The 25,372-nt window shown below is 44.5% G+C and overlaps 1 protein-coding gene across 13 annotated transcripts; it reads left to right on the top strand.

Moving 5' to 3' along the window:
* Window positions 1-6,155: 6,155 nt before the first annotated feature.
* Window positions 6,156-24,283, top strand: abi3bpb (ABI family, member 3 (NESH) binding protein b). Of its 13 annotated transcripts, XM_015049321.1 has the most exons (24): window positions 6,156-6,384; window positions 8,899-9,078; window positions 11,186-11,254; window positions 11,325-11,457; window positions 12,474-12,655; window positions 12,744-12,796; window positions 12,925-12,955; window positions 13,079-13,153; window positions 13,412-13,486; window positions 14,454-14,642; window positions 14,816-14,893; window positions 15,267-15,437; window positions 16,928-16,993; window positions 17,479-17,565; window positions 18,853-18,915; window positions 18,994-19,113; window positions 19,777-19,866; window positions 20,017-20,226; window positions 20,315-20,420; window positions 21,327-21,406; window positions 21,825-21,854; window positions 21,923-22,081; window positions 22,169-22,291; window positions 22,709-24,283. In XM_015049321.1, the coding sequence occupies exons 1-24, from the start codon at window positions 6,297-6,299 to the stop codon at window positions 22,822-22,824; spliced, it is 2,574 nt and encodes an 857-aa protein (XP_014904807.1). In that variant the 5' UTR covers window positions 6,156-6,296; the 3' UTR covers window positions 22,825-24,283. The 13 variants fall into 13 exon arrangements, with proteins under 13 accessions (XP_014904807.1, XP_014904808.1, XP_014904809.1 ...); XM_015049322.1 differs by lacking the exon at window positions 13,412-13,486; XM_015049323.1 differs by lacking the exon at window positions 14,816-14,893.
* Window positions 24,284-25,372: the final 1,089 nt, after the last annotated feature.

Genomic DNA, 25,372 nt, shown 5'->3' with positions numbered 1-25,372 from the left:
ACCAGAAGCATCATGGCCGTCAGCTACAGGACGACCAGAAGCATCATGGCCGTCAGCTACATTAGGGCTGATGCAGCCAGGATGGTTCTGCTGCTGGTCCATGGTCAGAACCGGTTAGAAACTGGTCTTAATTGGTTATAAATTGGCTATAAACTGGTCACATCTGGTTAAAGTTTGTCGTATCTTGTCACAAACTATTTAAAACTTGCTCTGGTTATAAACTGGTAAACTGGTAAAAACGTGTCATAACCAGTTATAAACTGGTTATAAACTAGTTATAAACTGGTAAACTGGTAAAAACTTGTCATAACCAATTATAAACTGGTTATAAACTGGTCTAAGTTGTTCCAAAGCTGAGGCTAAAATGTTTATTTTATCAATATATATTGACAGATAAAAGCATCGTAAATTAAAACAGTCTGTTGCCTTCATCGGTACAGTCGTTGCATACTGATGACCCCTCATTGGGGTCCAGTCGTGGCGTCGGTCCGACTCTCTGGTTCTCCAGGATCTCTTCTCCTCTGGACTTCATGCTAACTTTCTCCATGTTGCTCCAGTTACTACTTGATCTCACTGCGCCCCCTGCTGGTCTCTCTGGAACTTGGCCTCGTTCCTGAACCCTGCTCTTTATTCCGGCTCAGTTTTATTGTTTTGACCCACCAGCGGGTCAGAACCTGGCCTCAGACTGAAGCCTCTGGTTTTCTGGGGGATTTCCTTGGATCCTGCAGCTCCTCTGATTTATGTCGGTTGTTAGCAGCTCGTTCTGATTCTCCTGGTGAAACCTGGGTTGCATTTTTCCTCTCAGCTCCTCCTCATGTAGGCCTGGTGGAAAACAAGCCGTCCACTTCTCCGCTGGGCTGTCCAAGCCGGGGCCGGTGTGGGTCGGTGGGGGCCGGCATGATGGTGTTGGCCTCCACTGGCGACATCTGCTAACACTTTCCCAACCCAAGCAGCGTTCTGCAGAGCCAGAGAGCCAGAGACCCTTCCTGATGTGAGTTTTGGCTCCTCCATCCGTCTTCAGGAGAAACCAGCAGAAACGACTCTAACGTGGTTTTGTGCCAGGTGTCACAGGTCTGGACCAGAGGTGGAGCGTTCACTGTCCTCATCCTCATGGGGGAAATCACCTTCTCTGCTTTTAGTTGACCAATGTTTCAGTCCACGAGCCGATTTAGTCTCTGCAGGGCTTCATGTTGGTTCTTCAGCTCATTATGAGCTGCAGACTCTCATTCTGCTGGGTTCTGGTGGGCCAGGTCCAACCCAGTGGTTCCACCAGAACTGACTGGAACAGGAAACACCCACCAAGTGACAGAAAACTAAATAAACGCAACCTGATCCAACAGAACACCTGGTCGGATCCTTTCATGGACACAAAGGGAGACCAGAACCCATTTCCCCTCAAAAGTAGTCAAAAACCTTCAGGTGAGACGAAGTCTACGAAGAAAAAATATTTCCAACTTTTTTCCTAAACTGAAATCAGCGGCGCTCCAGTGGGGTTCCTAGGTAACGGGTGGAGCTCCAGTGGGGTTGCTAGGTAACGGGTGGAGCTCCAGTGGGGTTGCTAGGTAACGGGCGGAGCTCCAGTGGGGTTGCTAGGTAAACATAACTGACTGGAACAGTTCTGGAGCCATTCTATCAGTGATTGCTCTGGGTTCTATTTGCTTTGACGGACCGGTACCAGATGGACCGGTACCGGACGGAGTGAGCAGCTCCGGAGAATCGCAGCCTGTTGAAGCCGTTTTCACACAAAGGCAGCGTTGTTCTGCTCTTCTCTGGAAGGAAGAGGCTTATGTAAGGACCGCTGGCTTCTTCAGCCTGGGCTCGGTTCTGGATTCTGGGTCCAGGTTTGGATCGGCGGCGGCTGATTGGTCAGAAACAGAAACCCTTGGCATCACATAGGATGTTAGCTCTGATGGAAAAATAGAAAGATCTGAGTCTCAAACTTAAACTTTCACATCTGCAGCTGGAAATATCACTGAAAGAATGGACAAGCCTTCACAATAAAAGTGGCCTTCAAAATAAAACTCACTGCATACGTCTAAGTTGTTTCCTACCTACAGCAGATCTTGAAACAAGGCTGTGAAAACTTTTCACTTTAAACTTAAAAATACAATGTAGAAATGAACCTTTCAGAATAAAACAAGCACACAGAGCTCTTGAATCCAACACCATTTTTATTTAGGAAATGAAATGTGTTTTTAAGTTTTCCTCCTTCAAAATAAAAGACCTCAATCCACTTCTTTATGCTAAAACTATAACAGAAAACATTAAAATTATTTTCAAACACATTCACTCGTTTAAACCCAGAGATTTTTCAAAATAAAACACTAAATCCTCCACAGTAAAAGCCTGAATCTGAAGGAAAAACAAAGGTTTTCCTCCAACGCCTCAACATAGAGAAACAAAGCAGCATAGAAACTGGTTCTGATTAAACCTCAGTGTTTACATGCATCAAACTGTGATGATGATTTATTCTGGTTCTGTCTGGACTCGTTGTTCTGGATGAAAACACATCATGTTGGGGTTTCTGTTCAATCCTGCTGGACCTGAGGGACAACATTAAGGTTTAAAGCAGTAATTAGCAGCAATAAGGCTGGTTCTGATTACTCCTCTTAATGAAATGTTTTGTTTTGAAGCGGGCTGGTAATTGGTTGCAGGAAAACAATGGCTCATTGGCTCACTGGCAGCATTGCTAGCATCGTGATCTGGATTGGCTCGGTTCAGTGGGAACTTTGAGCTCCAGGCTGTGGGTTTGTGCAGAGAAACAGAGTTTAATTAGTCGGAGCCTGCTGCCTGGTTGATGTCAGCGTTTGAGGCGCTGCGCCGCTTTCAGGCAAACAACAAATTTATTAATGTCGACCTGGAGACGAGAGGCAGAGCAGCATGTTGGGCCATCTGCAGCTGTTTCTGCTGTAACCTGACAAACAAGAACCTTCATCAGACTGATCACCTGTTCATGAATGAATATTTATCTAGCAGGTTATCTGAAAACATAACCTGCTAGAAAAGCAGGACAAATCTATGAGGAAAGTTAATATTTAAAACTCTGTGAATTTCAGGGTTTTAATGGAGACGTGATCAGATATTAAATGAATTAATTAGGATAAAATGATGTCCTGATGAGCTGTTCAACATCCCGGACGAGCCCCCAATCAGATCCTGCTTCAGGGACATTCCCATCAAACACGCTGTGATTTATGGTGACTACACCCCCTAGTCGGGTTTCTAGCAAATATATAATCTAGTCTTCATGCAGGTTCTGAATCCACACAAGGAAACCTGACTGTCAGTATTTATTAAACTAAAACCAAAAGCCTTAATTACTAACATATTGGGGCGTTTTATTTTTTATTTTTCATAGTTTCTCTAAACATTAAAATTAAGACCTTGGAGTAAAATAAAAAAAAGCATAATTAAAAGATGTTTCTGATTCAGTGAGCAAAAGTTAATGAAACAGAACATAAAATAGAAAATAATAATTATGACATTATAATAAAAATGTCAATTTATGGTGCAGTACTGTTTCTGGCCACAGGCGGCGCCTCTACCAGGGTAAACCTGATGAATCCTGATCCCTTCTCAGAGCTGTTTCAGTCTGACAGGATTTGGACGGTTCTGGTTCATTTGGGCTTTTTTCCCCGTCGGTATTTATCGTCGTTTTCCCTCCGTTCGTCTCGTCCTTCATCGTTTCCAAACTTCTTCTGCTGCTCAAACATGAGTCCTGGTTCTGCTTCAGCTGCTGTTTGGCATTTTGCTGCTCGCCTCCGCCTCGCCTCCTTCCTGTCGCATGTGACGGCACGTGTTGCGTCCACAGACCCAGAACCCTGAGCCAAGTACTGACTGCCCTTCCTCCTCCTCCTGCTTGTCCTCCTCCTCCTCATCATCATCATCGTGGTTTCTCCAGCCTGGAGGAAACATGTCAGCATTCCAGGCTGTTCCCAGGTGGCACGTGTTGTGATGTTCCCAGCATGCTCTGCTTTCATTTGTGGCCTTTTTGTGTGAAATCATTAACACCCTGAGCCGAGGAGATGTCATTCCTCTCATTCCTGCTGATCCAAACCTCACGGTTCCGCCCGGGAACATCCAGCTGCTGCCTCCGCCGCCAAACCTCCAACCTCAGTGATTCAGCTGCAACATGTGGTCATAATGAGACGCTTAATTCAGTAAATACTGCTGTGTTCACAGCTCTGAACTCCATCACTCCATCCTCCATGTGGGAGTTAATCAGTGACCCTGAAGGCTGCGGGGTCAGAGGTCAGGGGTCCAAGGACCCGGGGCCGCGGCTCATAACCAGCGTTTATGATGGAAAAGATATTTTTATGGTGAAGCCACAGAGTTCAAATGAGAAAACAGAAGGAGAAAATGATAAAAAGATGCAAAACAAGCCGAGAAAGAAGGAAAATAATATACGGAATATATGGAAAATATTCACTGATTGATTAAAAACATCCTCAGACATATGAAAAGCATCCATAAAGAGATGGTAAATATTCAGACTGTTAAAAAAACCAAAAAAACATGCAACACTCATGAAAAACCCAAAAGATGCAAAACAACATGTCAGCTCAGTGCAAACAAAAATATTTATAAATGAATCTTTGGTAGATAAAAAAAACACAGAAATGGTTGGAAAAACAGGAAAAATGCAAAAAGACAAAAACAACCGTAGATTAATGATTGATGCAAAACATTTCCAAAAAACCTGGAGAAAAAGTTTTATGCAACCTCAGAAATGTGTAAAACTGCCAAAGAAATAAGCAAAACTTACTCAAAGCTCAAATAGAAAAACCACAGGAGGATTCAGAGCAAACAGAGAAACATAGATGAGAAAAAACCACCAGCTGGAAAAGAAACAAAAAACTATGCAAAACATTTACATAAAAATTAAAAAGAAGGAAAGCAAGCAGAGGAAAATGTGAAGAACAGTTTAAGGCCCCAAACCTGCAGAACGACCAGAAAGTGACGCAATCAGTCACAAAACGACTAAAACATTTAAATAAAGGCTAAAACGATAAAACATCAAACGAGAGATACATTAAAAACACCAAATTTGTAAAACTGTCAAAGAAACATGAAAAACCTCAAAATATGAAAAAGTGATTTAATACAAACAGAAATATACATAAAGGAGACACTGGAAGACAAGAAAGCAAACCGGCTGGAAAAGAGACAAAAAAATCTGAAAACATTCAAATAAAAATTAAAAACCAGAGGAAAAAGTTAAAAAGGATCCAGAACGTTCCAACAAAACCCACCAGTAAAGTTACGCAACCATATAACCATATAAATGAAAGTATATGAAGTACCAACATAAAGATTCAAAAGATGCAAAACCTTCAGATAAAAACTCATAAAATGTGTAAAATCTGCAGAAAACAAAAGAGGAAAGTTTCAAAGTGAAATATGTGTAAATGATTTACTGATAGATGAAAAACCCGATCATAAATACACAGAACAACCATAAAGTCAGAGCAAAAACAGTTATAAATCAGAGCAACATATTCCAAATAAAAAAACCCTAAAAAATCCTGCAGAACAAGAAAAGAACGACGTAAAAGATCAGAGATCCAGAACCAGGAAGAAATATGAAAAATAAAAAGGATTAAAAACAAGGGAAACAAGCAGAGAAACACAAAAAGATAGAAAACTGTCATAAAAATCATGAAAAATATAATCAGAACAAAATGAAGAAACAAAAATATAGAAAACATTTGATTAGAGACTGGAAACGCGTCAGAATGAGACGAAATAAAGATTAAAATGTAAAAACGAGAAGAAAAAAGGATTAAAAACAAACATCAAATTAAAAACCAGGAGAGGATTTAATGAAAACAGACCAATAAATGATTTACTGATGGATTAAAAACCTTCATACATATAAAAACATAAACTGTTAACATAAACAACAGACAAAACATTAAAATAAGATGTAAAAGTTTTAATGAAGGGTTAAAACAGATGAGGAAGAGGAGGAGGATGAAGAACAGGACTGGGTCTGCAGCAGCTGGTGGAAACAGAACGGCTCGGTTCTGCACGAGGAGGAACAAAGAGGAGGAGGAGGAGGAGAGAGAGAGAGAGAGAGAGAGAGAGAGAGAGAGAGAGAGAGAGAGAGAGAGAGGCTCCGCCCCCTTTGCCCAGCCTATAGATGGCGCCGCTGGCCGCAGCGTCTCACAGCGAGGACGTCCCACAGCTGAACAAGTCCTAAGGCGGCTGCTCTCTGAGACGCTTAGTGAAGTTGTCCAGCTCCAGGTCGCTCCTTCCTCACCCTGCTCATCATCTCCTGGAAGAGGTCAGAGGTCATGGTGGCTCTCCTGCTCAGAGTTCTGCTGCTGCTGCTGATCGGAGGGACGGTTCTGCTGAGCGGCAGCCCGGCCCAGAGGATCCGAGGCAAGTCCAGATATCTGAAAAAAAAAAAAAAAAAACACAGAGGAAGAACCAGAACAGGCAGAAAACAGACTCAATCTGAGGTCAAAGGTCAGAGAAACAAACTGGTGACAGTGAAGAAAGAAAATAAAAGTTGTTATCCTTTCAGTTTAAAGCTGACTGGTTCTGATCCAGATTTCAGAATAAAACAGCAGGAGGATTCTCCTGCACGCTTTGAATGGAATCAGCTGAGTCAGCAGGTTCTGGTTCTGGTCCTCAGGCAGGTGTTGGTCCAGGGTTCTGCTGGGGCCCGGTTCGCAGACCGACCCGCTGGGTTTGGTTTGTCTCCATGCAGACGACGTTCTGGTTTCTGAAACGTTTTTGATCGGAGCCAGAGGTTCGGTTCTGCAGAACCCCGGTCCAGACTGGAGGGGAACATTTTCCTTAGTGTGTTAAACTGTAAACACTAACTCAGTGGTTTCAAGGCGGCCAGCAGGGGGCGTTAACTCACCGTCTGTAGTTTGTATTCTTTAAAAGGCCGGATGCTAACCATGCTAACCATTCAGGACTAATTTCATTTTTTTATTTTTTTATTATTGTTTTTACTTTTCGTTGTTGTTGCAAAGCAGCGCTGCATGACTTGTCCTGCAGGGGGCGCTCTGGACATCCATGTTCTGAAAACAACAAACCTTTTAAAAGCTGCGGACTGTAATTCCATAGTTGACCCATAGGGGGCGCTGCAGGCTTTTCAGAAGAGTTTTTATTTAAAGTTTAAGGTATTGTTAAAATTTTCCTTTATTATTCAGTTTATTATATCTAAAAATAATATGTCACCTATTTCTGCATGGTTTCTCAAACGACTGTGTTTTGGTATTAATACTATTTATATTCTTTAAAAAACTATTTGTTACATTTTTGCTTCATTGAAACGCATTGAAAATCAAGAATTAAGCAAAACTTTACTCTTTGAAATCAAAAGACAGAAACTCCCCAAAGTTTAAAGACGACATTAAATTATCTTCACATAATTCAGATTCTTTGCTTTCTGTGACGGTTTTACTTACATTTTTTTCAGGTTTTTAATTTCATAATGTAATAATTTTTCAGTTTTCACTGATTTTTTTCCCCAAGCAAAGTTCTGCTGTTGGTACAAATTTGACTGTAAATAAATAATTTATGCATCAAATTGAAGCCATGAGGAACAGAAACGTCCTGCTGGAGGTTTTATGCTTTTCTTTGAATCTCTGCGTGTCTCTCCATGCTACTATAACATATGTTCAGCTCCTAATCAAATCATTTTTATCATTTTTAAATATTTTTGCCTGTTTCTTGCATGTTTTCTCAGAAACTAATTTTTGCAGGATTTGCTCATTTTCCAGTTAATTATTTATTTTTATGACCAGAAGGGGGCGCTCTGAGCAGCATAATGATTGGACAGTGACGCTGAAGTATAAATATATTTATATTTAGAAATCCTGGATCTTTAGATGACCTTCAGCAGATGGAACATTTTAATCTCAGTTTTATGGTAAACTTCCTCGTTTTGGTCTCAAAACGCTGCAGCAGATTTTAACGACTCTAAACGCTGCAGGCTGGTCGTTTTCTGTCCTTCAGGACAATAAAATCCTGTGAAGCTTTTAGTTTCTGCTGCTGCTACATAAACAGGAACATCAGGATCTGCTGCTCCAGATGTTCCTGCGGTCGATTTCTAACGGCTCCACATCCAGAGAGAGACGGGAGCAAAGAAATGAGTTCAAACACAGAGCTGAAGACCCGACGCCTCAGATTCATGTTTACTGGACAAAATAAAGACGCAAAAACTGAAAAAACGTCAAACTTTTAAACCTTGAACTCTGAAACGTTTCTGTTCAGGTCGGTTCTGGATCAAACTACAGAGAACAACGACAACACAATGTTTCTTTATCACCAGGTTCTGTGCTGTGTCCAAATATGGAAAGTTGAGAGGAAGGAAAAAATGTATTCCCTTCTTTAATGACCGATAAACAAAACTTATGCAGATAAAGTTATTTAAACAGAATTACTTTTTTTCTCAGATTTTTAAGTTTAATTTCAGAATTCTCAGAAAAAATTCAGAATTCTGAGAGGAATTAAAATCTCAGAGAAATGTGAGGATTTTGAGAACAAAAATCTGAATTCTGAAATTTAAGTCAAATCAGAGAAAAAGTTATAATTTTTTAAAAAAAAATCAGAACTCTGCAAAAAAAAGGAACTCTGAGATTAAAGTCAATCTTTTTTTTTTTTTTTTTTTTACAGTGAACCGTATCCTCTTTCATAGCAAATTAAGGTTTTGTGAAGCAATTTTAACTTTTGTAGCAAAAATTTGTCTTAAAAAATTGTAAATTTAACCAAAACTTTTTGAAAAAATTGCTACAAAATCAGTAAATTTTTGCTGTAAAAATCACAAAAACCCTCAGGACCCGGGATGGTTCGTGTTCTGGTTCTGACGGACCTGAACCTGTGTGTTTGTTTCTGTGTTCCGGGTCGGTTCTGCTCACGCCTCCTGTCTGGTTCCCTCAGTTCGCCGTCAGAACATGAAGGTCCGGATCAACGCCACCGGCGACACCATCGTCATGAAGTTCGTCCGGCCCGGTCCGGACGTGAAGCTGGAAGGATACATCCTGGGATACGGCAGGAGCGTCTTCTCCAAGCAGTTCATCCAGCTGCCGGAGAACGGACAGCTGTACGAGACCGAGCTGGGTAAGAACCGGGTCGGTTCTGGGTCGGGTCGGGTTCTGGTCCAGAGAATAAACATGGGATGTTCTGCTTCATATTCCAAACCAAAATCCTGCAGTCACATTCAGTCAGTTTGCAAAAACATTTCTGTTTAGTGCTGCCAATGGTTCACAGCTAAATTTAGGACTTTGACTAGGCCATATCTATATGACACTGTTGTAGATAGAAAAAATACATTTTCACCAATAAACTCTAGTAAAAACTTTGAAATTTCTGATCTCCAAAAGTCGAAAATTTACAAGAAAAATGTCAGATGTTTTGGGATTAATCTCTGAAATCTTCTAGAAAGAACTTGAAAATTTCTGAGTTTCAAAAGTTGAAAATTTCAAGAAAAAACTTTATAATTTCTGAGAAAAAAAATTTGATTTTTCTGAGCTTGTACAGAAGAAATTTCCAAGTTTTCTCTTGCAAATTTCAACTTTTTCAGCCCAAAAAATTCATTTTTTTGTTTTCTCAAAATGTCTGTTTTTTTTTTTTTTTTTCAGAAATGTATGACTTTTATTCTCTCTAAATTGGCCCAAATAAGCCGTCATAATTCTTTGAGTATGGACATCCCTAAAGTCCTTCCAACTCTCGGCTCATCCATCAGCTCTGCAGCGCCGCATGTTGACTCTGTAAATCCGCCGCTGCTCGTGGTTTCAGGGTTTCTGGGTTTCCTGCCACATCAGACCCAGATGTGGTTTCAGGCCGATGCTGGTGTTTCCTCTGAGGTGAACTGCTGCTGTTTAAAAACCAAAGCAGACGTATGGAGGAGGATTCAGCTGAGAATGTAACTCGGATCATAAAGTTTGAGTTATTGATCCATCTGGTTTAGTTCTGATCTACTCTCCAACGTTTCCGTCTCTCCAGGAAGATCTGGATGTGATAAAAGTTATCATAAGCTTTGTGTCATGCAGATAATTTTTAATATGTTTATAGACTAAAGCCTCCAGGTTCTGAGGTGAAGAACCCGACTGATGCTGCATGGGAATCATCAGATCCTGATGGGTCGGCTGGGCTGAACATTATGGTCCCATCAGAACCAATAAACCGGACCAAACCTCAGAGGAAGTGATGATTCCTCTAGGAAGTCTGGTACAGGAAGTGATGTAATGTCGTCCCTTCATGTAGTGGTGGGACACTTTAGCGTTAGCATCTGCTAAATAATATATTGGTATAGCTCTTTAGAATTAGAATTAGCTTCTAGTGAATACCTTGTGCTTTAGCGCTATCTTCCACTAAATACCATTTTGGTATATCATTTAGTGCTAGCTTCTAGTAAAAACCATGCTAGCACAGCGCTTTAACATTATCTTCCACTAAATACCGTGTTGGTATTGTGATGCTAGCATAGCATTTTATCTTCTGCTGAACACCATGTTTGTATATAACTTTAGCGCTACTTTCCAATACACACCATGCTAGCATAGCACTTTAACATTATCTTCCTCTAAATACCATGTTGGTATAGTATTTAGTGCTAGCTTCTAGTAAAAACCATGCCAGCATAGCGCTTTACTGTCACCTTCTGCTGAATGCCATGCTGGTTATCATAAAGGAAGACGTGAAGCTCACTGCCTTTCTCTGGGGAGAAACAGTTTTCATTCATGTCCTTCCATGTTTCACCTGAACGTGTTTCAGACAAAGAGCCGAAGCTTTTTGGTATGGAAGAACTTTCAAGTTTTTGTTCCTGCAGAGAAATTTCTCTTCATCTGTAATCGCTGCCATGTGTGCGTCTGCTTAGCGTCACGCCGCCATGACATCATCACTGTCATGGCGCTCCATAACAGAGTCCAGCCAGTCCCACAGGACCTGTTCATGTTTCCAACAGGCAGGAGAAACTCCAGATGCAACACTTTCTGAACAAACTCATCTTCAGGATCGTTTACCTGTTAAGAGTCTTCATGCTGATCCAACTTTCTGCATCAGATCAGGTGGCTGGACAAAGACCAGCAGAAATCTGAGAGTGTTTTGGCCCAAAGGAACATTTCTGCTGACGGTCGCTGTTGGAATGAATCAGAAATGTTTCTGTATTTCCATGTCTGAGACCATCTGTCACCAAACACTTAGCTCAGCCGCCATTTTGTTTCAGATGCTGAACCAAAGTACCTGGTGGCCGTCCAGCCAATCCCGGTCAACGACATGAAGAAGCACTGCACAGGTAGGGTTCTGGTCCGGTCCGGTCCGGTCCGATCCAAACCTCCTGCAGTCTCACGGATGTCTCTGTTTAGGCAAGGTGAACCTGGAGAAGCCGCTCCACCTGGTGATCGGCTCCATCAGCCCCACGGCGGTGCTGCTGTCCTGGGGGAACCACCTGAAGACGCCGTACGAGAAGAACATCATGAGCGAGTGTCTGGAGGACGGGTGAGGAGTCATAACAATCCTGACCTGACGTCTCCGTGTCCACAGTGGGACAGAGTCTCATGTCTGTCCAGTCAGGAAGACGCATCTGTTGTGTTTGAATCGTCAGCCTGTGCTGAGTGATCGTCTCCCGCCGCCTGCAGCTCACATTTTTCCTTCCCTGTCAAACGAGTTGGAGGAGCCTCTGGAAATCTTGACCCTGCAGTCCTCTGCTGCTCTTATTAAAGCTAACGTCAGCTCCTTCAGCTTGGCTGCTGCCTCGCTCCCAAAACCCAGGAGAAAGTGGAGATCCACGCTGGCCAGGATGAACAACATGCTTGTTTCCATGCTGAGGTCATGACGACTGCAGACGCCCAGAGAAACCACACGACTTCAAGCCTCCTTGGTTATTAACGTCTTGTTAACCCGACACCTTCAGGACTGCAGTCAGTGAAACTCTGACGAGATCCAGACTTCCAGCCGCAGCGTTGGGTTGCTTGTTGACGCTCCAGCAGCTTCAGCGGATCCATCTGGTGATGCAGATTGTTTCTGAACGCCTGTTCAACTCCAGAGACGTTGGAGTCTGATCCTACTGTTCATAACGGCCCAGAAGAACCAAAATGTTGCTTTTAGGAGCCATTTGCAACTGGAAGGAGTTTAAGTTTCAGACAGAGATTGTTCAAGAAGGTCTGCTGACGTTTAAAGCATCTTTATAACCAGAACAAACTGTTAGAAATACAACATGTTAGCAAGCAAAACGTCATGATCTGAATTCATTGGTCCACAGAGTCGCTGGATCTTTTTACAGGCCACTAGGAGCATTTTAACCAAGTGTTTTCCCTTTTTTTGGATGCTTCCAAGTATTTTTAGTATCAAATCTTCCAAAATGGCGTTAAAGCATCACTTCAGCCTTAACAAAGAAGATGTGAAGCATCGACTTGTGTCCATTGAGTTTGAACCTCTTGTTGAATCTTCCGGCTCATCCACCGTCCAGTGTGTGACGATGTGTGTGACGATGTGTGTCCTCTGTCCTGCTCCAGGTTCTACACCATCCGGTACAGGGAGAGGAACAGGAAGTGGATCTACCAGACTTGTCCCACCAGCGACACCGTCATTGACCACCTGAAGCCCGACACGCAGTACGAGTTCGGGGTTCGCTCCAACAAGGATGACCGCAGCGGCCTCTGGAGCAAACCGGTCATCCACAGCACCAACACGGCCAGTAAGCAGAACCTCTTCCACCAATCAGAAAGAACTTCTGCTGAAATCATACCATGTTCTCTGATAAATTGTTGTTTCTTAATCTGCAGATAAAAACAATCAGAAACCGTACAAGCCGCGGAAACCTCTGGCAAATCCGATGGTACGTAACGGCTACTGGATCTCACTGGATTAGCAGATAAATGCAGATTTATAAATGCAGATGGCACACAGCCTTTCAGGTTAGAGAGATGAAGTTGTTGAACATTTGTTCTTTGGTTTGTGTTGCAGAAACCTCAGCAGTCGTTCCCTCCTTCTCCAGGTAAAGTTTAATCACAACACAAGCTCTAAAGCTGCTCCACATTTCTAACCAGTAAATGAGACAAACTGTGATGATAACTTTGCTTTATGACTGAAGAGCAGTAATGACTGTTGTTATTTGCAGTTCTTCACAACAGTTCTGGTCTTTGGGTCCCGGCCGTTAAGCCAGTTAACCCCGGGCTGTCGCGCTCCGTCTTCGGTGATTATCTCCTCCTTCATCCTTCCTTTTCTTTCGGGGCGTCAGACTCTCTTACCGGACCGAAGCGCTGCAGTGACGGTCAACTGATCCCAAAATGATCCAATCTTTAAAAACCTCTGTAAACTCCCAGCATGCTGAGGCTCATCAGTCGGACCTGAACTGCAGCTGTTTCTCTGGAAACGGTCCGGTTCTTTTCCTCTTCCTCTCCTGTCTTTCCTCTCCTCTTCGTCCGTAAAGACAGCTTCCTGTTTCCCACAGAGTCCCCAGAGAGCCAGCAGGAAACGGTCCCTGCGCCCGGCTCCGCCCAGCCCAAACCCGCTCACGGCTCACCCGGTAACCATGGAGATACTTTTCCTTCTTTAACCATCAGCTTCATCCATTCATGCAGCTTCAGCTCCTGAAAGGGGCGGGGCCTGTCCTGATTGGCTGCATGCTCGGCCCAGTCAGAAAGCCTTGGTGGTGATGTCACTGGATCAGAGTAAGTGGACTTGGCCCCGCCCACGCTGCCATCATCATGTGACCACCATCCATCAGCCACTGGCAACCTTTGACCTTTCACTGACTCATCATCTTCACCTTCTGCTTTTTCTGCCATTTTTCGCTGAAAACAGAATATCTGTTCATGTAAAAGTAGAAAAAAAATCACCTGATCATCTGCATATCAGCAGAGTTTACTGTTTGTTAGCAAGGTGAGTTTTTAAAGTCAGGGTTCTTCTAAACACCTGAGAACCTTAATGATGTTCTCAGGTGTGAACCGAACCAAATGATGGACCAGCTTCAACGTCTTGGTGTTCGTTACCTTTTCTGAGGAGTTCCTCAGGGTCAGTATCTGTTCATAAACCATCATTTATCTGATCACTGGGCTTGTTTCCAGGTTTTACCTCCTTAAAAACATCTTATTGATGAGTAAAGCTCTACATTTCCCTTCTTCTTCCTCTTTCTTTGCGTCTCTTCATCGTTTCTCACCCAGACTGCATGCCAGGTCTGCATGCCATCAGTAAGTTCAGACGCAGACGTTGTTGGTCTTTCTCTCTGCAGAAAGACGACACGAGTCGTTCTGCTCAGTTCAGTCCAGAGTCTTTTAAACTTTCAGTCTTTCTGAGGAACATGATTACTGAGACCAGAACATCTCAACTTCACTTTGACCCAATTGGCCAAAAGAATCTGAACCATAATTAACAACCGAGGAAGTTTTGGTTGAAAGCAGAAAGGTCTCAGTACTCAGAGGGAAACTTTGAGTTTAAAGACGAGTTTCTGTTGTTGGGATCGAGGATCACAGCATCTCTCCTCTCTGTCCCAGAAAAAGGAAACAGTGTCATAACCAACCGAACCCATCCTGCGGAGCGGCGGACCCCTGCCCCCCCCAAACTGCTGCCTACCTCCACCCCTCCTGCCAACATCACTGTCTCTAACTTCCCCTCCAAAGGCGCCGCGCTTCAGACCAGCAGGGCCCCCAGCAGGGCTCCTGAGAAGCTTCCTAATCCTGCGGGTAATTTCCACCTCTCTCCTGCTAACATCCTCCTGGTTTGCCTCTGACTTCGTCCTTCCTTTTCTTCCAGAATGACCTCTGGTTACTGTGGCTTTACTTTGACAGGACGGGAACCGTCTCTTCCAGTGAAGCATGTTTGTTGTTGCAGTGTTCAACCTTTTCTATCCTCACAGCTGCTGTGAGACCTCAGGACGGCTCGCCGCTGCTCCGATTCGCCCTGGCCAATGAGCGGGCCAAGCCCGGCACCTGGGGTAACCTCACTTCCTGCCCGCTCAGAGCCGGCCTCGCTCTGTCCGTCTGTCTGTCTGCTCTCCCTGTCAGGCTTCTGGTGGATTGTTTTTATCCTCAGGTCTGCTCCTTCACCTCCATCCCATCCAGCGTCTGCATGTAGCGCACAATCTCTCAGTCATGGCTGCTTGTTGCAGCAGCTTCACTGACTGGATCCAAGATTGTTGTAGCTAAGAGACCCATCATCATCATCACCACCCATCCTTCATCCGTCTGTTAGCCGAGTTAACCTCCAGCTGTTGGTCCGTCGCTCAGGGCTGTTGCTAGCTCTCTGTTTTCCATCGCAGGATCACGTCAAACTGTAACCCGACACTGCGACTGTTCTTCCTCTTTTAGGCCAAGGCAGCAGCAGGAACGGGAGGCCGTCACTGCCTGTGATATCCTCCAGCCCTGAAGCTTCCCCACTGATCTTGAGGAGCCACCTTGACCCCTTCTCTTACCGCGTCACACAGCGCCACTCTCCCTCTAGATCCAGTAACTCGTCCCCGACCTCTTTGATCATTGGGGGTAATCTTCCACTGAACCTTTATTCCCACTTTACGTTCTCTGACGCTACTGCAGACAGATCCAAACCCAACAGAACGCCGCTCAAAACTGCTGGTAGCCTGATAACCACTTTATTTCTAAATGGTCATAAGGTGCTGCGCAGTCAAACAGACAAAGATGCAAACCAAAGTTTTATTTGATCACTTTTAATGATCAACGTTACGGTGATCTTAACCGTCAGCCATCGGCGTCATCGTGGATTTACAGCTTTATGCTAGATAAGAAGATTAACGTTTGTATTCTTTATAAAAATGATTTAAGATGCAACAAATATTGAATTATGGTAACCATGGCGACAATGCCACCATCATGTAGCCTAGCATGTAAGGAAGAAACTGGTTAGCATCTGGACTTTTGACATTTTTAATGCTGCTCCAGTGTAACGAGAAACGGTGACATAAATCATGTGGCATGAATTCAATTTGATCAGAATGTCAGTATGTCAGTTTCTAAGCAAACTATATCCATCTTCTGTAAATCTATGAGCCAGGATAAATGATCTTGACTTGAACCAGTAGAATCCATGAATAAACTGGAAAAAACAACTTTAGAAACAATCTGTCCAATCCTCCCATCCCTCACTTCCATCGTCGTCATGGCGCCTCCAGCGATTAAGTGACGTTGTTGCAACCGATCGATACTATTAATGTACCAGCACTTTTTTTTTTTTTAGATTTTTTCCGGCACCTTTCAATTTTTTCAGAACATTTTGACCCACCCACCATCACACCTCTGATCCAGTCACTGTAGGGATTTCTGAAACACTTCCTGTCTAAGCGTCTCTTTCACTTCCTGACGTTAATCTTCCTGATGATGATCTGTGATTGGCTGCTGAACCTGTCAGTTGAACAACCAAACAAGTCTTCTAGGTCCAGCAGAGGCCAGGTTGACCTGCCTCAGGTTGGCAGACATTTGTAGAATATTTTAAGTTTTGATTATTTCTGCCAGTTTGTGCTGCAGCCTCCCACTCCCTCAGTAATAACAGACCAAAGTCTTCCTCATGAAGGCCGTGTTGTTCTGGTACCAGAACCAGGTTTCCTCTGAACCAGGCTCATCTGGACCGGATGATGCTGAGGACCCATTATCAGCTCCAGGCTTCGTCCCAGCTTACATGAACCAGATGTTTTTAAAGAGTCTTATCGCTCTAATCTTGAAACCCAGTGATTATGCGCTGAAGCAACGTCTTTTCCAAACCGCTGGAGTGAAACTCAAACCAGAGCAGACAAGCTGAATGAAATCCTGAGGTCTAAGGTTCAGGTTCTCATCTAAACTCTGCTGCTTCATAGCTACTGGTAGAAACCCCACAGATCCAGTCCAAAGCTCTGCTTTCAGATCCTGTCTGTCGTCTCCAGCAGGAGGAACCGTTTGAGTTCCTCTAAAGGTTTTGGTTGGTTGTTCTTCTGAAGGATCCTGGTTCTTTCCTCTCCTGACACTTGGCTCTCTCCCTACAGCAAACGGACAGCCACACCGGGGCATTTCCCAGCCCAAACTGGCCTTATGGCCCAGAGCTCGACTGGGTAAAGAGTCCTTGTTCGTCTTCTGCGTGTCATCATTAACCCTTCACTCGCTTTGCAGCATCTCCATCTCCACTGCGGCTCATGTTGCTGTTTTTGTCCACATCCATTAATATGTTTGTGTCCATCTCCTCATCCTGTCATCCATCATCCTTCCATCCATTGATCTGTCCATCCATGTTTGTTGTCTCATGTTTTCAGCTTCCAGTCAAGCTTCTGCTGGTCTTCAGCCATGTTTCTGGCAGAATGTCCTTCAAATAATCAAGATGAAGCTGCAGCTTGATTATTTGAAAAGGTCCCATCAGTTCACTGTGTGTTCGATGTGCTGAGGGATCCAGAGACGGCTTGGTGTCGGTTTAACTGTTTTCTGTTTGCATAAAAACCATTGATCTGGGACTTGTTGAAAGCATACAGGTGTAAACAGAGCAGTGACAGAATAACCGTCCAATCAGAGCCATGTTTCAGTTGCCCTGCCTCTCCTGCTGCAGTCAACAACTCGCTGACGGAGGACAAGAAGTCTGATGCTCCTGCTGGGTTTGGTCGGTCGGGTGTCGTCGTTGACGACCGGCTTTATGGTTGGTAACAGCATGACCCCTGCCTGTCTGCGCCGTAACGCTGCTGCGTGCTTCAGCTGCTCTGCTGCGCTGCACCAGCGCCGCGCTGCACCAGCGCCGCATGGGTTGGGGCTGTTTGGGATCAAGACACAAAAGGGACGAGGAGGGAAAGACGAGACGCCAGCTTCAACGCTGCAGCCAAAGACTTCGGCAGATCTTGTGGAAAATACTTTTTTCTTGGAAAGTATGATGGTCCCTGATAGCTTATTTTTTAAGGACTTCACTCTGCAGGGCTTTGCACTTTTCCTCGCCACAGACAAACTGCTTGCATCTGGCCTGTGGTGACCTGGTGCTTGCTCTCAGCCTGATGTTTTGATGCTTCCTGCACGCTGGGCGGCGGACATGTTGCTGCTGATGTGATGCATGGCGAGCATCGATCACTTTCCACGGAAACGTGGAAACAACTATTTATATATCAGGCCGGTTTGTGTGTGAAACAATGGAAAACACACTGTAATTACAGAGCAGTTTCCACCAGGACGGTCCAGTATAAACCTCTGTGCATTTATTGGTTCCAGCTTTAACAGGCAGAAGGAGTTTATGTCCAAGAATAACAGGAATGTAGCTCGAAAGCTCTGCAGTTCTTAGAAACCAAAACAATTTAAGCAAACAGCAAATATTGGTGGTGCTGCAGCAGCCATCATATTTACACATCCTGATTGGAAGGAATGCCTCTGTATTGTTTCAAGTTACGAGCTAAAATGTTGCGGGATTCCGCCGGGTTTCATGTTGCTGGTTTTGCATTCATGCCATTTCGCTCTGGAAACGGCTCAATTCCCTGATTGTGAGGAATTTTGGCTTCTCCTTTAACAGAGGAGGGGTTCGGGTGGGGGTGTAATTGGCTGCAGGTTCTGGACGCCTCCATCAGAAACATCAAGTCCTGTGGCTGCAGACGGGATGGTTCATGTTTTCAGGTTCATTTGGCGCTGGGAGTCAGAGCAGAGCTCTGGTTTGGTTAAACTCTCGTTTCCCCAGGAGGTTGAAGAACACCTGGCTGGAAACGGACCCACCGCCTCTGCTGCAGCTTAACGTTGTTTGATGAAGGCCGTTCCCACAGGCCTGACGCTCATTTACAGAACATTTCTGCCCTGCACCACTTCAAAAGCATACAAAGCACATGATCTTAATCTTAGCAGACCAATGGTTTCCATCAAATAGAAAAAAGCTGCTTTATGTCTCTTGTATCTTCAGAAAATCATAACTGGTTGCGCGGTTACAGAGCCTGTTTGCTGCTTCTTGTTGTTTCAGGATCTCCATTTCGGACGACTCTGAACATCCGGCCAAACGATGTGCGAAAACCTGGAGAGACCGGTAAAAGATCAGCTTCATGGCTGCTGGTTTTACCGCCATGTTGACAGACAGAAACCTCTAAAATGTTCTTTTCTTCAGACAAGGTGAACCGCCCTGACAAGAGCGGAAACCCAGAAATCCCAAAGTATCCCAAAGTGACGACCAAACCGACCAAACAGGAGCGAAGACAAACCACGACTACAGTGGCTCCGACAGCCGGTGAGTCTTCAGAAACACGGCGAAGGTTTGGAGGGGATCAGGGAGCTGGTGGGTAAGGATGCAGCTTTGATTCCTAAAGGAGGAACAACCAAAATCCACATTTTACATGTTTTAAACTCCCATTGTGTCTCTACTGCTTTTTAAGTGCTTAAAAAAACAGTTGGTTTTTGTCAATAAATTTATGATTGTTGGCGTCTGGAAAATTTCAAAAGGTTTCAAAAACGTCTTGAATTACCCGTCACCTAGCAACCAAGGCGGAGTTCTGGCTGTTACCTAGCAACCCAGGCAGAGTTCTGGCATGTTTGGTCAGCTAGTTTTACTGCTGTACAATGGCTGCTGGAAAAGTCAATGACTTTCCGTTCAGAAACCACTTGCTGGATTCTGATTGGCTGTGCAGGAGGCTCCACTTCTGCTTTTCAAACATGTAGTTGTATAATTGTGCATCTGTTTGCAGCCATCTTTATGTGAAAGTGTGAATGTTGAGTTGGGGGGCGTGGTCAGCAGCAGCTTATTTGAATTTAAAGATGGTCAGAACTGATCAGACTAGAATCTCGTTATGCAAAATCATAATGGCCATGTTTTGTATAGGCCATAAACCTTTAATAACCTGTTGAAGGAAGCAGAAAAGTTTGTTGTCTCATGTCACCACATTTCTGTTTTCAGTGACTCGGCAGGAGAGTTGGGAGGATTCAGACCTTTTCCAGTCTCAGCCAACCTCTGATGTCGATGCAATGGGCAAGAAGCGTTACGTGGGTAAGCAGCAACCAGCAGCAATAAGCAGCAATAAGCAGCAACCAGCAGCAATAAGCAGCAACCAGCAGCAGCACGTCTTCATTACTGGATTAACAACAAAACAAGCGTTTTACTTCCTGTTGAGTTAATTTAACTGGTTCCCTCCCACAGCGCCTCATGTGGTTTACCAAACCGGGAAGAAGCCAGATGAGCCTTGCTCCATCACCTCCTCCCTCAACTACTTCCCTGAAGACGAACCTGGCGAGGTGAACGTGACATCTCCTCCAACCAGCCCACCTGCCAACCTCACTGTGGTGACGGTGGAGGGATGTCCGTCCTTCATCATCCTGGACTGGGAGAAACCAGACAACCACACCACTGGTAGGCCGGCAGCGATCTGCCAAGAGGACAGAGAGTCTGTCAGGAACCGTCACATCTGAAGAATCAATGCTCTGCTGTCTCTCTGCAGAATACGAGGTGATCTCCACTGCTAAGGGACCGGATGGAGAACGGGTTTCTATCCTGACCACCAACCAGACCCACACTGCAGTAGAGAACCTGAACCCTGAGAGCAGGTACTCCACCTCTCGCTCTACAGCCTCATTCCCCAGCAGGTTGCAGAGGTCCAGCGTCTCATGGAGGGAGATTAATCTGTGAAGGTTCCAGTCTGCAGCTGTGCAAACAGGCCGCAGCGCCGCGCTCGGTTTGAGCTCTGCTACAGCCGATGCTTCATGAGTCCTGATGAGAGAACGGTTCTGAGGAGTGAGGCCGGGTTCACAGTTAGGACCAAGAGAATGGGAGTTAAGGTGGATGGCCTATACAAAACCTGTTCACTACATTTTTTTTTTACACAAAATCATTCTTGGACAGAGAGATTTTAGTCTGATCAGTTTGAGTCGTTTTAGGGACTCTGTCACTTTAAATCCAAATGAGCTGCTGCTGGCCACGCCCCCAGCTAAACGTTTACAGTCACATGTGAAAATGGCTGCAAACAGATGAACACTTATACAACCGTACGTCTTAGAAAAGCAGACATGGAGCCTTCTCCACAAAATGAATGCAGAAACAAAACTCTTGTCTTTTCCAGCAGCCACTGTACAGCTGCACCAACACTGGAGATCAGCCTGGGTTGCTAGGTAATGGACTAATCCAGAGGATTTTGAAACGGCTCATTTTCCAGACACCAAAAATATGAACTTAATGCCAAAAATCTGCAGGTGTTTTTTTTTTTTTTTTTTTGGTTTGTTTTTAGAATCAGTAAAAACCCAAATTGAAGAACAAAAACAAAAATGTGTATTTTGTATAATTCATCCCCTTTAACTTCAGTTTCTGATCAGTGAACCGTTTGTCCCACTGTCAGACGGTTCTTCCTTTGGGTCAGTTTGGGAACCAGAAAATGACGACTGGATGTTTATTTTCTGTCCTGTAAAAACATTAAAACAATTCTGACTGCATCTGAATTGTTTCTCTGGTTGCCATAGTTACGAGTTCAAGGTGAAGCCGAAGAACGAGCTGGGAGAAGGTCCTCTGAGTGAGCCGGTGTCCTTCAACACGGAGTCTGGTATGGATCCTCCTCATCATCAGAGTCAGAACCAGAACCGCTCCAGAACCGCTCTGCGGGTTCCCCCGCTGCTCCGGCCTCCAGGCCGTTTCCTCCAGAAATACAAGTTTATATTCATGATTAATCTGAACAACTGCCCGCCTGGAGCCGCTCAGATATACAATCCATCAAATGACAAATGGGCCATGAAGGAACTTTGTGATTGCTCCCGCTTCACTGCAGCTCAGACACGTCATCACGGGTCATAAACCGGTGGGGAGACACATTCATCTTTCACTAAAGAACTCATAACCCCTCAGTGTTGGGTCTCCAGGGTCCGAGCTGGTTCTGTAGAGGGTCTGGCTCTGATGATCAAGTCATCACTGATGTGGATCTGAGTCCAGTAGATCTGAGTTAATCTGAGTCTTTGCTCCTGCAGCGGATCCGCGTGTGAGCGAGAACGTCTCAGGTAATCCAGCCGCGGTTCTGTCTGATCAGCACAGCTGGATGCGGAGGCCTGACCCGTTTTCTGTGCAGGAAAAGACGCCATCTGGACTCAGTTCCCGTTCAAGACCGACTCGTACTCCGACTGCCACGGCAAGCAGTACGTGAAGAGAACCTGGTACCGCAAGTTTGTAGGCGTCCAGCTGTGCAACTCGCTCAGGTACAAGATCTACCTGAGCGACTCACTGAACGGTGAGTGGCCATGTGAGCGGGTTGGACTGGACCGAACCGGACCTGCTGAAGTCCTTCTGGTTCTGACTGTCTCCTTTCATCTTGAAGGTAAATTCTACCACATTGGCGATCAGAGCGGCTTTGGAGAGGATCACTGCCAGTTTGTGGATTCTTTTCTGGACGGACGGACCGGCAGGCAGCTCAGAGCGGACCAGCTCCCCTCCAGAAACGGTAACCATGGAGACTTTCACACACAGATCCAGATTAGATTAGACTGAGACGAAGATCAGAGGTTCTGCAGGATGTTTTCTTTAGTGGTTTTGTTGGAGCGTCTTTAAACAGTTTGAGGTAAACTTTAGGGGAAGGAGACAGCAGTAAGGTTTCACCTACTGGGAACCATCAAGTTCCACACCAAGCTGTCAGACGGGTCACGATGTAACAAGTTAACACGCAAAAACTAGGAAAAACTAGTCAGTTGTCCCCTGAACTGGTTTGCTACAACTTCTGTACTGGAGTAAATTTCCTTCAGTTCCTGTCGAGTGCTTGGAGACATGACCGAATTTCTGTCATAGTGATTAATTTGCTTCCATTCTTCAATCGATTGGCAGATCAACGTTTGTAACTGTGTGCGTTTTCCTCCTACTCCAGGTTTCTTCAGAGCTCTGCGCCAGGAGCCCGTCCACTTTGGACAAATAGGAGGACATTCCCACATCAACTACGTCTCCTGGTACGAATGTGGAACGCCAATCCCTGGGAAGTGGTAGACGGACTGGGATCCTCAGCAGGAAGGGACTTGTTGACCTCAGCTGGGGGGGCTGACCCAGCCGGACCCTGAGCTGGGCGCCCAGTGCTGTAAAAACATGTACCGGACTTCCTCATCAGGGAACTGTAAGGAGAGAGCATTTGTACAACTATAGCAGACATGCCTTCTCTTTACTATTTATCAAGCACCAACGCTACAGCGATTAGAGCAGGAACAAACTCATGATAGATATATTTTATTTTGTGTTAAATCTTTGGAAGCTGGCTCCCTGGATTACTATTTTCATCACTTGTGAGATGTTATTTATCCAAAAGTCTTTGGTTTCATTTCTTCATGAGCAGCGACAGGCAGGAGGTAACGGGGGTCACAGGAGGTCACAGGGTGGGCGGAGCCTCAGCACATCCCACCACAACATTCACCGTGTTGACTGGCATCTCACCAGTACAACCAGTTACCTATAAGCAATCACGTCACAGGTTCAAAGGTCATCCTGTTGAAGTAATTTCTGATACATGTGGGGGTCATGACCTCACTTCCTGGTAAACTTTACTGATCTACAGGTGCATGATGTTGATGCAGCTATTCTCTAAACCAGTCATCATGCAGCTCTGCTTCTTTAAAATGGGGTTTGATGCTTAAAGCACAACAGCTACACATTGAATGTGTCGTTCAGATGTTGGGGGGAAATTTTCTACGCTTGCATTTTGCACAGGACAAATATATGTATAAGACTTTATATGGACAGTGTGTCGTTTCTACACAGATTAGCAGATTTAACTCTCACTGGGGTCAGGCAGGCCTCCACTTCCTACCATGCTAACAGGACGGAAAGGCTTTAGCTAACTGCTAGCTAAAAGGTTTTATTGCTACTGTTCAATAGCAATAAGCTAAAGCAGCACTTTGTGTTCAGCCGTTTAGCCACTTAGCTAGCTGCTAGCTAAGGAGTTTTATTATTGTTCAATCACAGGAAGCTAACACTGCAGCCTTGTAGCTACTACCACTCAGTTAGCTGCAAGCTGAAGGGTTTTATTGTTACTGTTCAATAGCAATAAGCCATCACTGCTGTCGTGTAGCTTATACCACTTAGCTAGCTACTAGCTTAGGGGTTTCATTGTTATTGTTCAATCACATCAAGCTAACTCTCCAGCTGTGTAGCTAATACCACTTGGTTAACTACTAGCTGAGGAGTTTTATTGATATTGTTCAATCACTAGCTGCTAGCTGAAAGGTGTTATTATTGTTCAATAGCAACAAGCTAACGCTGCAGCGGTGTAGCTACTACTGCTCAGCTAGCTGCCTAGCTAAAGGGTTTTATTGTCATACTACATGTCTTATAATAAGTTACTCTGTAACTGATCTCCTGGGTCGTTGTCCAGAAGTAAAACGAGACGTGAACGCTAGCGTAGCTTCTTGTCTGAATGTTTGAAACAATCCAGATCCATTTTTAATTAGCTGTCTGGTTCAACATGGAGGAACCTGGAGGCTTTCATTCGGTGTTCAATAACAGATGCAGGTCATTTTTCTACATGCTGTATTCCAGTCCTGCTGGACTGGGCCGTTCAACATGGCTGCCGCTCTCAGCTGCGGCCTGACTTATGCTCAGAGCTGTTCTTATAAATCATGGCTCAGTTAAACACAGGAGACAGCTTTGGAAGAAAGTCACAATGTGTTGTTGGTGATTTTTTTTATAAATGTGTTTGTTACTGTGTTGTTTTTCAATAATAAAATAATTTGGTTTCTTTTTTTACATAATGTGTCTTGCATAAGCTGCCTTCTACATAAAGACCTCATCTATTCACACAATAAAGCCGTCTGTGGTCGGGTTGGAAGATGTGGAGAAGCCTACTCAACATGTTTTCCAGGCTTGTCTGATGGCTTTCATTTAATGCTTCATATAAGCACTGGACCTAAAACCACAGTTTCCACTGTAAATGCTCCAGCCGCCATGCCAGTGGAGCTGGAGCTCCGGAGAAACTCGGAGGATCAAATTGAAGGAGCCCAGAGCCAGAGAACCGTCTGCGAGCCAGTCCAGTTTGTGGTTCTGTCAGTAAATCGTGTAGAGAGACTCCAACAGCAGCAACTTCAGAAAACAACAAGCAAACCGTCGGTTATTTTCATCTTTTAGAACAAATATACGACGAATATAAAGAGATTAATGAGAACATGTCCATAAAAGCAGCAACTCCACCTAAAACCAAAATCAAATCACTGCCCTGCTGGGGTTGGGGGTTGGGTTGGGGGGGGGGGGTAATGCCATAAACAGCCACAGCTTTTCCTCCCATCAGCGGATCAGGAGATGGTTCTGGACCAGCTGGATCTGTGACCCGGCTCAGATTATCAAACCCACCAGTTTGATACTGGTACATCAGAAACTATTCACAACAACCTCCACCAAGTTTACCATGCATGGCGGCCATATTGGATCCAGGAGATATGGAAATATCTCCATTAATGAATTTATTGAAGAGAATTCTGTAAGAATTTTGAATGAATTTGTACTTTGAAAAAGCATTATGTGTCAAAAACACGTTTAACAGACAAATTCGTAA

Source organism: Poecilia latipinna, unplaced genomic scaffold (genome assembly GCF_001443285.1).
Source record: "Poecilia latipinna isolate Pla-1442-1.1 unplaced genomic scaffold, P_latipinna-1.0 Scaffold939, whole genome shotgun sequence".
In the NCBI taxonomy this organism is placed as follows: Eukaryota; Metazoa; Chordata; class Actinopteri; order Cyprinodontiformes; family Poeciliidae; genus Poecilia; species Poecilia latipinna.
The sequence above is the reverse complement of the archived record's forward strand: the minus strand, read 5'-3'. Positions and strand labels throughout refer to the sequence as shown.